General features: G+C 37.7%; 1 protein-coding gene across 2 annotated transcripts in view; it reads left to right on the forward strand.

Annotated features, from left to right (window-relative positions):
• TOPBP1 (DNA topoisomerase II binding protein 1) overlaps nucleotides 1-14,506 on the forward strand; it is a 78,016-nt gene extending 63,510 nt beyond the window's left edge. For both annotated transcript variants that reach the window (XM_059065326.2, XM_067033776.1), the window contains 3 exons: nucleotides 2,768-2,857; nucleotides 2,996-3,157; nucleotides 13,758-14,506. In XM_059065326.2, the coding sequence (XP_058921309.1) occupies nucleotides 2,768-2,857; nucleotides 2,996-3,157; nucleotides 13,758-13,901 (396 nt within the window). In that variant the 3' untranslated portion in view covers nucleotides 13,902-14,506. The remainder of the gene's footprint in view (nucleotides 1-2,767; nucleotides 2,858-2,995; nucleotides 3,158-13,757) is intronic.
• Nucleotides 14,507-14,900: the final 394 nt, after the last annotated feature.

Below are 14,900 nucleotides of genomic sequence, written 5' to 3' on the forward strand. Positions count from 1 at the left end.
TTTTTCACTTTCAGTATAGTATTCAATAAATTACATGAGATATTCAACCACTTTATTATAAAATTGGCTTTGTGTTAGATGATTTTGCCCAACCACAGACTAATATAAGTGTTATCAGCATATTTAAGGTAGGCGGGGCTGGTAAGCTATGATGTTCAGTAGGTTAGGTGTATTTAAATGCTTTTTTTTTTTGGCTGTGTTGGATCTTAGTTGTTGGCACATGAGATCTTCATTGAGGCACGCAGGATCTTCCATTGCAGTGCATGGGCTCTCTAGTTGTGGTGCGTAGTTCCAGAGCATGTGGGCTCTGTAGTTTGTAGCACGCAGGCTGTCTCGTTGAGGCATGCGAACTCAGTAGTTGTGGCACACAGGCTTAGTTGCCCCACAGCATGTGGGATCCCTGGGACCTGACCAGGGATCGAACCTGCATCCCCTTCATTGGAAGACAAGTACTTTACCACTGGACCACCAGGGAAGTCCCTAAATGCATTTTTGACTAAACCGTATTTTCAACCCTATGATGGGTTTAATATAGGAGCACAACTATTATTATGTCACAAATTTTGAAATATTTTGATACTTTTCAATAAAATGGTTTCTTTTGTAATACTTTGTATTTTATTTTGGACATTTATAAAACATTCATATGGTATGGAAATTACATCTCAATAAAGCTGTTGTTTTTTAAAAAGTTAATTAGAGAACAACAGATCCATAGGTTTTGCTAGACTTCCAAATAGGTCCATGGCTCACAAAAAGGTTAAAAACACGAGTTATATCATCTTTTGTGTTATATTCTGAGTTCTCTGCTGTCTCCAAGTCCCTGTTAGCCTTGATTCCCTTTCTTTTAAAGTAATTCCACTGGCTTCTGTTAATTCTGTACTTAAATATTTTATGTTTCAAATTTGTAAACATTTTCAAGAGAAATATTAACTGGAGGCTTCGTCTAATCTAAAAAGCTGTGCTTTAGGCTCCACCTTTTATTACTTGTAAGAAAAAAATCCTTTTTGACCCACCTCCTAGAGAAATGGAAATAAAAACAAAAATAAACAAATGGGACCTAATGGAACTTCAAAGCTTTTGCACAGCAAAGGATACCATAAACAAGACCAAAAGACAACCCTCAGAATGGAAGAAAATATTTGCAAATGAAGCAACTGACTGATTAACCTCCAAAATTTACAGGCAGCTCATGCAGCTCAATAACAAAAACACAAACAACCCAATCCAAAAATGGGCAGAAGACCTAAATAGACATTTCTCCAAAGAAGATATACAGATTGCCAACAAACACATGAAAGAATGCTCAACATCATTAATCATTAGAGAAATGCAAATCAAAACTACAATGAGATATCACCTCACACTGGTCAGAATGGCCATCATCAAAAACCTAGAAACAATAAATGCTGGAGAGGATGTGGAAAAAAGGGAACACTCCTGCACTGTTGGTGGGAATGTAAATTGATACAGCCACTATGGAGAACAGTATGGAGCTTCCTTAAAAAACTAAAAATAGAACTACCATACAACCCAGCAATCCCACTACTGGGCATATACCCTGAGAAAACCATAATTCAAAAAGAGTCATGTACCAAAATGTTCATTGCAGCTCTGTTTACAATAGCCAAGACATGGAAGCAACCTAAGTGTCCATCAGCAGATGAATGGATAAAGAAGATGTGGCACATATATACAATGGAATATTACTCGGCCATAAAAGGAAACGAAATTGAGTTATTTGTAGTGATGTGGATGGACCTGGATGGAGTCTGTCATACAGAGTGAAGTTAAGTCAGAAGGAGAAAAACAAATACCATATGCTAACACATATATATGGAATCTAAGGAAAAAAAATGTCATGAAGAGCCTAGGGGTAGGACAGGAATAAAACACAGACCTACTAGAGCATGGACTTGAGGATATGGGAAGGGGGAAGGGTAAGCTGTGACGAAGTGAGAGAGTGGCATGGACATATATACACTACCAAACGTAGGGTGGATAGCTAGTAGGAAGCAGCCGCATGGCACAGGGAGATCAGCTCTGTGCTTTGTGACCACCTTGAGGGGTGGGATAGGGAGGGTGTGAGGGAGGGTGACACAAGAGGGAAGAGATATGGGAACATATGTATATGTATAACTGATTCACTTTGTTGTAAAGCAGAAACTAACACACCATTGTAAACCAATTATACTCCAATAAAGATTTTAAAAAGAAAAAAAACAGTAGAAAGGACTAAACAAATGTCAAGTTGCTTTGTTTTTTTTTTTTTTTTTTTTTTTTTTTTTTTTTTTTTTTTTTTTGTGGTACGCGGGCCTCTCACTGTTGTGGCCTCTCCCGTTGCGGAGCACAGGCTCCGGACGCACAGGCTCAGCGGCCATGGCTCACGGGCCCAACCGCTCCGCGGCATGTGGGATCTTCCCGGTTTGGGGCACGAACCCGTGTCTCCTGCATCGGCAGGCGGACTCTCAACCACTGCGCCACCAGGGAAGCCCAAGTTGCTTTGTTTTAATGTTACCTAATCATTGAATCACTTTCCTTCATTCTTCAAGTATTTATTTATGGCCTACTGTGTGCCAGACACCATGGCTATGTGTTTCAGAGTATTCGGACCAAGATAGTTATCAGTGTGTTCATCAGAAGTAAAGGTTATAAGATTATTCATTGACATAAAACTAAGTCTACAGAGAAAATAATGTATTTTTTGTATTATTTTGTCATTTATTTTTCCAAGTAATTTCAACACTGATTATTTTTTTATTTGTAGGGGGCATTTAGTGGGTGGAAAGTTATTTTACATGTTGATCAGTCCCGAGAAGCAGGATTCAAACGCCTTCTTCAGTCAGGAGGAGCAAAGGTTTGTATTGACAAGGTTACTGTGATCAATTCTTGATTTTCTGTGCTTTGTGAGATGATAATCCTTTATGTGTAGATTATACAGTTGAACTACTTTGAAACACTGATAGATTATGATGCTTTTTTGTTTTTTCCTTAGGTGCTACCCGGTCATTCTGTATCTTTATTTAAAGAAGCTACACATCTCTTTTCTGACTTTAATAAACTAAAACCAGATGACTTGGGAGTTAATATAGCAGAAGCTGCTGCCCAGAATGTGTACTGCTTGAAAACAGAATACATTGCTGATTTTCTTATGCAGGTTTGTAAGATTCTGTCCTTGACCTCCTCGCCACCAGAAAAGTGTTTATATGCATAGAGACGTAACTACACAACAAAACCCTCGGCTTTTTATTCATAGAATGTTAATCTCTTGTTCGTCTCCCCCATTCAACCCCTTTCGGTTTCAATCTATTTTTTAAAATAATGAAAACCTATGTAAACATTTAGCCTAGAAGTTAAATGTGAAATGGGTATGAAAATCTGGGTACCTCTAAAAGCACCCTCTAAAATGTTGGAATATAAAGAAAGCAGAAATTGATTCCACAACTCCAAGGAGAAACATTTACCCAAGGGTCCTTTTTAAAGTTTCTTGACCTTTTGTTTTGATACACTGTAAATACCTGTGTTAGACAGTAAGGGAAATGAAGCACTTACTACATGGAGGGCTCACTATACTCCTATTCAGAATTGGCCTATGTTGGGTGATTTGAATGGGCAAAGAAAAATCTTCTTGACACCAGAGTGCCTAACATGCCATCAGGAATCAGCAAGATATGACACATGATTGTAAATGTCTTACAACAAAGGATTTCAAACAGATTAGTGTAGAAATAGGGGGAAGCCAAAACTAACCTGCTTTGTGGTGGTTGCAGCTTGTGTTTGGAAATTGGCCACCTTTTAATAGGAGTGCCTGAAACATGCATACAAAGCCTCTGTCATAAAGCAGTGGGGTGTATTGATTAGGACTTAGTAAACCAATACTAGCTCTCCCTGAACATCTAAATAACTTTTTAAAAATCTCTATTCATTGAGACATGAGGTTTTAAAATATTACCCACTGGGAAAAGGGCAGGGATTGGGGGAATGTAGAGAACCTCCCATACCACATCCCTCCAGAAATTCCTAATCATTTCAGGGATACAACTGCCATCTAAGATGGGACCCAACATAGATTAATTGCTTAAACTTGTGCTGTGTTAAGTGTTTGTACATATGCTATAATTTGGGGGTATTTTTTCTTTTTACATAAAAAAGAGTGTATAGAAAATAAGTCCTGGTTAAAGAATAGCAAAATGTCATTCAGGTGCTCAGGATAAGAAATAGAAGATTGCTCGTTCCATAAAAGCTCCCTGTTGCTCCTTCCTGGTTGTTCATGTCCCTGCCTTTCTCAGGGTTGTAATGTGTGTCAAATACTAGATGTCTGGAGAAACACATTGGGGGAGTGAGTTGCTCTGTATTTCTGCATCTGAGCTCATTATTGCCTATCTCTAGCTCTCAGGAGTAGGTCAAAACAGAACACTTATATAGTGTGAAGCAGCAGGCTAAGGAGGGGAGAGCAGCAGCTTCATGTCAAGTTCATGGCCAAGATAAGCCAAGCACAGATAGGACTCTGAGATAGGCTCACCCCAATGTTCTGACTTCAGCTTAGAAACTAGGTGTGGTGGCTGCAGGGATCTTGGTGATGACAGCATTCAGCATGTCTTTAGTCACATTGCTGCAGTCTGGTTGTTACCCTCTGTCTACTTCTGTACACTGCCACCATCCCAGGAGCTCCATTCACCACCATTTGTCTCTTTTCTGTTGAATCTCCTGTTTCTGAATCGTATGTCATCCTAATCTGCTGTCTCATTGTGATGGAAGTCTCTTCTCGTAACTTCTTAAGAGGGAACACATGGAAGGTAAATTGAGACTTTCTATGTGTGGAAATTCTTTTTTCTATGCTCATTCCTACTAGACTGATAGTTTGGCTGGGCATCAAACTCTAGGTTGGAAACTGCTTTCTCTTAGACTTTTGATTGTTTGTCTCCTTGCTTCTAGTATTGCTGTTGAGCCGTCTAAAGCCGTCTGATTCTTAATCCTTTATATGTAACTGTAATCTAGTTAGGAAGTTCTTTTTGCCCCAGTTTTATGAAATTTCAAAATGATACACTCTCAGAATCTGTTTATATTATGCTGGGCACTTGGGCCCTTTCTGGTCTGGTAACTTCTGTCTTTGAGTTCTGGGAAATCTTGAATGATTTCAATGATGAGGGATTTTTTTTTCCACTTTCTGTTCTCTCCTGTATTTCTGCTATTTGTGTATTAGATTTTTTTTCACTTATTTTTATCTTTTTGAGAGATTCTTGCAGTTCAATATTCTATCAACTTCATTTTGCTATGATGTTTTAGACCTGTTTTCATTTTTTGAATTTACATTTTATGGTTTTAATGTTTTCTTGTTTCATCAATTAATACCTTCTGTGAGCTCTCAGAGGATTTATTGACGTATTTTTTTAAGTTTTCTTATCTCTGCATAGTTTCTACTTCCACCAAGCTGTGTTTTTCCCTTTATCTGGGTTTTTATCTTCCATGTTAGAGAAATTTATCAGATATCTAGTAACTCTTAGTTTTCTGTCCATGATTAAGAGTAGGAGGTAGGGACTTCCCTGGTGGCGCAGTGGTTAAGAACCCGCCTGCCAGTGCAGGAGACATGGGTTCGAGCCCTGGTCTGGGAAGATTCCGTATGCTGCAGAACAACTAAGCCCATTTGCCACAACTACTGAAGCCTGCGTGCCTAGAGCCCATGCTCTGCAACAAGAGAAGCCACTGCAATGAGAAGCCAGCGCACTGCAACGAAGAGTAGCCCCCACTTGCCGCAACTAGAGAAAGCCTGCACACAGCAATGAAGACCCAACACAGCCAAACATAAAAATAAATAACTAATTTTTTTTAAATCACTTTAAAAAAAAATAGGGGGTAAAGAGCTGATTAGAAGTACTGAGCACAGTTGGGTCTTGTCCATTTTGAGCTGGGTGAGATGGTGTGGGTGAACTAGTTATTGGACACCTCTCTTAGATTCATAACTTTATGTGCTTCTTGAATTGTTTCATTTTTATCCAAAGAGGAGTCTTCTGATCTGCCTAAATGATGAGTCTAGCCACCTTTTTTTTTTAATTGAGATACAATTGGCATATAACATTAGTTTCAGGTATACAAAATAATGAATGATTCAGTATATGTATATTTTACAAAATGACCTACGCAGTAAGTCTAGTTAACATCCATCACCATACATAATTACAATTTTCTTTAATCTTGTGATGAGAACCTCCAAAATTGAGTCTCAACAACTTTCAAATATACCATACAGTACTATTAACTATAACCATTATGCTGTGTATCATATTCCCACGGCTTATTTATTTTATAACAAATTTGTACCTCTTGACCACCTTTATCCATTTTGCCCACCTCTCACACCCCTACCTCTGTCAAACAACCACCAGTCTGTTCTCTGTATCTATTGAGTTTTTTGGTTTTTTTAGGTTCCACTTACAAGAGATCATACAGTATTTGTATTTCTCTGTCTGACTTTTTTTGCTTAGCATAATGCCCTCAAGGTCCATCCATGTTGCCACAATTGGCAGGATTTCCTCTTTAATGGCTGAATAATATTCCATTGTGTATGTGTGTGTGTGTATACATACCAGTTTTCTTTTTTTAAAAAAAAATTTATTTATTTATTTATTTATTTGTGGCTGTGTTGGGTCTTCGTTTCTGTGCAAGGGCTTTCTCTAGTTGCGGCAAGTGGGGGCCACTCTTCATCGCGGTGCACGGGCCTCTCACTGTCGCGGCCTCTTTTGTTGCAGAGCACAGGCTCCAGATGTGCAGGCTCAGTAGTTGTGGCTCACAGGCCCAGTTGCTCCGCAGCATGTGGGATCCTCCCAGACCAGGGCTTGAACCCGTGTCCCCTGCATTAGCAGGCAGATTCTCAACCACTGCGCCACCAGGGAAGCCCCATACCAGTTTTCTTTATCCATTCATTCATTGCTGGACACTCATGTCTTGGCTATTAGATATCTTCGAGTTAGTGTTTTTGTTTCCTTTGGATAAATACCCAGAAGTGGAATTGCTGGACCATATAGTAGTTCTGTATTTAATTTTTTGTGGAACCTCCATACTGTTTTCCAGAGTGGCTGCACCATTTACATTCCCACCAACGGTGCACAAAGGTTCCATTTTCTCTGCATCCTTGCCAACATGTGTTATCTCTTGTCTTTTTTTGTGTTAGTTATCCTAACAGGTGTGAGGTGGTGTCTCATTGTGGTTTTGATTTGCATTTCTCTGTTAATTAGTGGTGTTGAGCACCATTTCACATACCTGTTGGCCATCCGTATGTCTTCTTTGGAAAAATGTCTATTCAGATCCTCTGCCCATTTTTTAATCCGATTTTTTTTTTTTTTTCTGTTGAGTTGTATGAGTTCTCTATATATTTTGGATAGTGACCCCTTATCAGATATATAATTTGCAAATATTTTCCCCCATTTGATAAGTTGCCTTTTCATTTTGTTGATGGTTTCCTTCACTGCGCAGAAGTTTTTTGGTTTGATATAGTTTCACTTGTTAGTTTTTGCTTTTGTTACCTTTGCTTTTGGTGTCAAATCCAAAAAATCATCACCAAAACCAGTGTCAAGGAGCTTGCTGCCTATGTTTTTTTCTAGTTTTATGGTTTCAGGTCTTATGTTCAAGTCTTTAATCCATTTTGGGTTTATTTTTGTGTATGATGTAAGATAGTGGTCAAGTTTCATTCTTTTGCATGTGGGGGTTCCGTTTTCCCAACACTATTTATTGAAAAGACTGTCTTTTCCCTATTGTATATTCTTGGCACCTTTGTCGTAAATTAATTGATCATGTATTCATGTTTACTTCTGGGCTCTCTAGTCTGTTCCATTCATCTGGTTTTGTGCCAATACCATATTATTTTGATTACTGTAGCTTTGTAATATAGTTTGAAATCAGGGAGCATGATGCTTCCAACTTTGTTGTTCTTTCTCAACATTGCTTTGGCTATTTGAGATATTTTGTGGCTCCATACAAATTTTAGGTTTGTTTATTCTGTTTCTTTGAAACATGCCATTGGAATTTTGATAGGGATTGCATTGAATCTGTAGATTGCTTTGGGTAGTAAGGATATTTTAACAATATTCTTCCAGTCCATGAGCACAGATTATCTTTTCATTTATTTGTATCTTTTTCAATTTCTTTCATCAGTGTCTCACAGCTTTCAGTTTACAGATACTTTACCTCCTTGGTTAAATTTTTTCCCAGATATTTAATTTCTCATTTGTTAATTTTTAAATTATTTGTGTCTTTATATTTAAAATGGCTTTTTTGTAAACAGGATATAGTTGGGCCTTGCTTTTTATTCTCTGGAATGTTTAGTCCATGATGTAATTACTGATACTATATATATATATATATATATTTTTTTTTTTTTTTTTTTTTTTTTTTTTGCCATTTGTTTTTGGTTTGTCTCTTCAGTTCTTTGTTCCTCAGTTCTTCTTTTCTTGCTTTTTTTGGTATTTAATATTTTTTAGAATTCTGTTTCATCCATTGTCTTTTTTTTTTTTTAATATTTATTATTTATTTGGCTGTGTTGTGGCATGGGGGATCTTCATTGCTGTGTGCGGGATCTTTGTTGCAGCTTGCAGGATCTTTAGTTGCTGCACGTGGGATCTAGTTCTCTGACCAGGGATCATACTCAGGCCCCCTGCATTGGAAGTGTTGAGTCTTAACCACTGGACCACCAGGGAAGTCCCCTCCATTGTCTCTCTTTTTTTTTTTTTAATTTATTTATTTTATTTATTTTTGGCTGTGTTGGGTCTTCGTTGCTGAGCGTGGGCTTTCTCTAGTTGTGGAGAGCAGGAGCTACTCTTCGTTGCAGTGCATGGGCTTCTCATTGCTGTGGCTTCTCTTGCGGAGCATGGACTCTAGGCGCACAGGCTTCAGTAGTTGCAGCACACGGGCTCAGTAGTTGTGGCGCATGGGCTTAGTTGCTCCACAGCTTGTGTGATCTTCCCTGCCCAGGGCTCGAACCTGTGTCCCCTGCATTGGCAGGCAGATTCTCAACCACTGTGCCACAAGGGAAGATCCTCCATTGTCTTTTTAAAGCAAAAACTTCTGCTTGTTTTCGGAGGGGCAGGGGTGTTTTGCTCTACAGATTACAATATAATTCCTTAATTTTTCATAATCTTCCTAGAGTTAATATTGTGCCACTTTGCATAAAATGCAGAAATCTTGAACCATATAGATTCCTTTGCTTCCCCTGTTCTTCAAACCAAGGGCCAGTAAACTATAGCCCACAGGCCAAATCCAGCCCACAGCCTGTTTTATTAATAAAGTTTTATTGAAACCCAGCCGTGTTCATACATTTGCATATTCTCTTTGGCTGCTTTTGCACTACAACTGCAGAGTTTGAGTAGTCACAACAGAAATTTGCAACTACTAAAATATTTAATGTCTGGCCCATCTATCTGTTTTAGCCCCAGAGTACAGTGTTATACTTTAAGTTTTGCTTTAAACAATCCAATGTATTTTAAGGAAATCAAAAGGGGAAAAAAATCTTTTATATTTACCCTAATATATACCATTTTGAGTGTTATTTTTTTCTGAAGATCTAAGTTTCCATCTGGTATCATTTTCCTTCAGCCTGAAGAACTTCCTTTAGTTTGTAGTACGAATATGATGGGGACCAATGCTAGTTTTCTTTGTTTTCTTTTTTTTGAAAATGTCTATTTTACCTTTATTCTTGAAGATGTTTGGCAGGATATAGAATTTGGGGTTGAGTTTTTTTTCTTCTCCTGGTACTTTAATAAAGACTTCATTCTCTCCTGGCCTCCATTGTTTCTTTTTACTTTTTAAAAAAATATTTATTTTTTTAAATATTTTTTGGCTGCGTTGGGTCTTAGTTGCGGCACTTGGGATCTTTGTTGAGGCATGCAGGATCTTTGTGGCATTGGCTCTTCATTGTGGCACACAGACAGGCTTCTCTCTTGTTGTGGTGTGTGGGGTTTTTTCTCTTTCTAGTTGTGGCATGTGGGCTCCAGAGCTCTTGGTCTCTGTAGTTTTGTGGAATGTGGGCTCTCTGGTTGAGGCACACAGGCTTAGTTGCCCCAGGGCATGTGGGATCTTAATTACCTGACCAGGGATCAAATCTGCATCCCCTGAATTAGAAGGTGGACTCTTTACCACTGGACCACTGAGGAAGTCCTAAGGCCTCCATTGTTTCTGATAAGAAGTTATTGGTAATTTGAATTGTTCCCCTTTATGCAGTGTGTCATTTTTCTCCTGGCTGTTCTCAGGATTTTCTCTTCATCTTTGAATTTCCAGGTATGGTTTCTTTGTATGAATCCTGATTGATACCACAAAGTTTCTTTAAACTTATGTCTCTCACCAAGTTTGGGAAATTTGGGACATTATTTCTTCATTCTGCTATTTTTTTCTGCTTCATTCTTTTCTGTCTGGGAATTCAGTTACTCATGTTACTCTTTTGATATTGTCCCACAGGCCCCTAAGCCTGTATTCACTTATTTGCAATTATTTTTCTCTGTGTTCTTGTGATTGCCCAATCCCTGTGTATCTATTTCCAACTTCACTGATTTTTTCCTGTTATTTTCATCTGCTCTTAATCCTATCCAGTGAGACTTTAAGTCTTATATTTTTGGACTTCCCTGGTGGCTCTGTGGTTAAGAATCTGCCTGCGAATGCAGGGGACGCGGGTCTGGGAAGATCCCACATGCCGTGGAGCAACTGAGCCTGTGCACCACAACTACTGAGCCTGTGCTCTAGAGCCCGCATGCCACAACTGCTGAGCCTTTGCGCCACAACTACTGAAGCCTGCATGCCCTAGAGCCTGCATGCTGCAACTACTGAGCCACACGCCACAAGTACTGAAGCCTGTGTGCTCTAGGGCCTGCATGCCGCAACTACTGAGCCCACATGCTGCTACTACTGAAGCCTGTGTGCCTGGAGCCCATGCTCCACAACAAGAAAGCCACTGCAATGAGAAGCCTGTGCACAAAAGGAAGAGTAGCTCCCACTTGCCACAACTAGAGAAAGCCTGTGCGCAGCAGTGAAGACCCAACACAGCCAAAAATAAATAAAATTTTTTAAAAAGTATTACTTGTTTATATCTAAAATCTCTTTGGTTCTTTTCTGTGGTTTCTGTTTTTGTGCTGAGATTTCCTCTGTTCACTCATTTCAAGCATACTTTCCTTTATATCATTAAGAACAGTTATAATAGCTATGTTGGAATTGTCTACTATTTGCAACATCTGGGTCATGAGCAAGATGTTGTTACTTTTTTTTTAATTAAACTTTTTATATTTACATGCAGTAGTAAGAAATAATACAGAGAGATTCCATGTACACTTTCTCCAGGTTCCACTAGTGGGTAGCATCTTGCAAAAACTATAGTACAGTATTACAACCAGGATATTGGCTTGATACAATCCAAGCTTATTCAGATTTCCCCAGTTTTACTTCTATTCATGTATATGTGTGTATTTAGATTTCTGCAGTTTTATCATGTGTAAGTTCATGTATCTGTCACCACAGTCAAGATACAGAACAGTTCTATCACTACAAGAATCCCTCATTTTTTAAATCTTAAATAAATGGAATTAATAATAGTGCGTAAACTTTGGCAGTTGGCTTTTTTCACTCAGTAAAATTCCTTTGAGTTTCATCCAGATTGTTGCATTTTTATGCAACAATGAATACTTTTATTACCTTTTATTGCTGAGTAGTATGGATGTACCACAGTTAATCATTAACCTATTGAAGGACATCTGGGTTGTTTCCGTTTATGTACAGCTTCATATGTGAATATAAGATTTCATTGCACTGGGATAAATGCTCAAGAGTGTGTTTACAAAGTGGGCATATTTTACATTCTCACCATCAATGTATGAGTGATCCAGTTTCTTTGTATCCTCATCTGCATTTAGTTGTCAGTTTTTATTTAGCCATTTCATTTGGTGTATGATCTCTCTTGTGGTTTTAACTTGCATTTTCCTAATGGCTAATCAAAGTGAACATCTTTTTGTATGCTTATTTGCCATGTTCATATCCTCTTCCTTGAAATGTCTCTTCATGTCTTTTGTCCACTTTGTAATTGAATTGTTTTTTTTACGCTTGAGAGTTGTTTGTAATAGATACTAGTCTTTTGTTGGATATGTATTCGCACATTTTCTGCCAGTCTGTGGCTTATGTATTCATCCATTTACCTTTATCCTCTTTTTTGGGGGGGGCTTAGCCACACAGCTAGCAGGATCTTAGTTCCCCAACCAGGGATTGAACCCATGCCCCTGGTAGTGGAAGCACTGAGTTCTAACCACTGGACCACCAGGGATCCCCCTACCTTTATCCTCTTAACAGGAATTTTTGCAAAACAGAAGTTTTAAAAAAGGTTTTATAGTTTTATGTCTATGATAATTCATAGAGGCGTTAAGGTTTAGGTCAAAATTGTTAGGAGGTTAGTTGAGGGGTTTTCTGCCTCAGAATGTCCAGTTGCTCCAGCACCATTTGTTAAAAGAACTATACTCCATTTAGTTGCATTTGCACCTTGGCCAGTATTCAGATGTGCATTTTGTGTGGTCTATTTCTGCATTCTCTGTTCTGTTCCATCAATCTATGTGTCTTTCCCTCTGCAAGAATCTTAATTACTGTATACATAATAAGTCCTAATATTAGGTAGTGATTCCTTCCTCTTTATTCCTCTTTTTCAAAATTGTTGTTGCTATTCTAGGGCCTGTACTTTTTTTTTTTTTTTGGCCTGTGTCTTTATATGTAAATTTTTAAATAAGCCTGTTTGTCTATAAAAATACCTTGCTATGATTTTGATAGGAATTACATTAAACCTACAGATCAGTTTGAGTGTTTGACATCTTTACTATGTTAAGTCTTTTAGTCACTGAGGACAGCTTATCTCTAATTATTTAGGTTGTCTTTCGTGGGCATTTTGTAATTTTCAGTATATGTGTATTTTTTTCTTAAGTTGATACCTAAGTATTTCCATTTTGGGGGGTGATTGTTTTTTCTTGAGAATAGTTCAGGTTCTGCTTCTTCACGTGTATAGTAATTTTGGATGTATCCTAGAAATTACAAATCAGTTGTAGAGACTAGATCCTGTCATGTTCTTCTGAAGAGGACCATTTTATTAGTTTAGCAGGCAGTGTACTTGGCTGACCTTCCACAGTGAGTGGCAGCTCAACTCTTAGTTGGGTTCTTTGAGCCTTACCTTGAGTCTCTGCACATACATGATTTGGTCAGCGTTTATAAAACAGTTTGGAGCTCCTCCCAAACTTTCTGGAATTTCCCACCTCATTTTCTAGTGCTGTGGTTGCCATTCTGTCCTCTGGTTCTTCAAAGTTTTCTCTTAGAGTTTTAGCCAGTCAACATGACACAGACAGGGACTTCTCCTCAGTCTAAAAGCCATAAAAAATGAAAAGGGAAATTCATCCCATTCCATTCAAAGATTTTCAAAAATTTACACTAAACATGTCACAGTTAAATGATAGCTGTTAGCTGTATTTTACCATATTTTCCATATTCTGTATTTAATCCATATTTTACAGATGAAACCGTTAAGATCTGAACTAGCCCCACTCTGCCTGAGCTATAAACTCATTTTTCTGATAAAAGGTGAAATTTTGTTACACAGGCTCTGTTCACTAAAGGTGAAGGTGCTAAATAGCTACCTTGAAAGACAAGTGTTTAAGTTTTTGGTCATAAAGCAGAGTAAAGGAATCTATTACCTAATTAACAGTTTGAAATCTGAAAAAAATGAACAATGTTGGGTTTTTTACCCCTTTTTATAGGAATCCCCTCCTCAAATAGAAAATTACTGTCTACCAGAAGCTGTTTCATTTCTTCAGAATAATAAGGAACCTGGGCCTGGATTCTCACAAAAGAGGAAAGCTCCTACAGAGAAAAATAAAATCAAACGACCTAGAGTACACTAATTGTATTTACTCAGTTACCAAACATTAAATGTATTTTAAATTAATAGCTTGAATGTAACTGTGATGGATTTGCATAGTAATTTAAAGACAAGAACTTGAATTCAGCTTCAGTGTAACAGTGACCCTGCTTGAAGTTAGTTTTTAACACCTGAAATTTTAATCATTGAAATATTAACTATTCCTGAATGGAAAGTTACCTAAAATAACAAAGTGCAACTCCTCAGCCAGCTTGTCATTAAACCATATTGACATGTGTAAAGGGCTTTCTGTTTATTTATTTTCTTGTAAATATCAGAGTCTGTAGCTTAGTGGAAGTTTTAGCAAGGTGATAGATTTTGCCTTAAAATGTCTGTTTTAATTCATAACAACAAGGAAGTTATCAATTGTGATTTATTCATGTTTTCCATGATTTTTAGCTTCTCACCATTTTACCTCTTTTTAACAGGAGCCTGAGCACAAGGTTTAATGAGGAACTGAGGCTTTAAACTTAAATGTGTGTGTATATATGTATATGCATGTTTATACAAATCTCCATGATGTTTGCCAAGTTTGGGTGCCAAAACTTGGAAAATAAGGACAATAAAGAATAAAAATAGTGACTCAAAGTAGTTGTTCAAATAAGTTTTTAAAAAGAAAAGCATTCTGGTATCCATTCTCTTGTTGAAGCAATAAAATATTTGTAAAACACTTTAAAAAGTGAATCTAGTCGTGTGTCTGATGTTGTTTATATAGAATATTGTTCTAGTGGGTTGAAAAAAAAGGAACTACAAAATTACAGTAGCCTCTATTAATCTAAACCTAAACACCAGGTACTGCATGCATGACCACAATTCTCTAATTATAAAGGTACCTCATTTTGTTTGATTGTAATTTTGATGTAAACTGTTCAATTCCTAATAATTCTTTTAAAGCCAAATTCAAATGGTGATGGATTAAAGTCCTCAACCTGGACATCAAACCCCTGAAGTTTTCATCACGTTTTCCTCTAAATGGAGTAGG

Source organism: Kogia breviceps, chromosome 5 (assembly GCF_026419965.1).
Source record: "Kogia breviceps isolate mKogBre1 chromosome 5, mKogBre1 haplotype 1, whole genome shotgun sequence".
NCBI lineage: Eukaryota > Metazoa > Chordata > Mammalia > Artiodactyla > Physeteridae > Kogia > Kogia breviceps.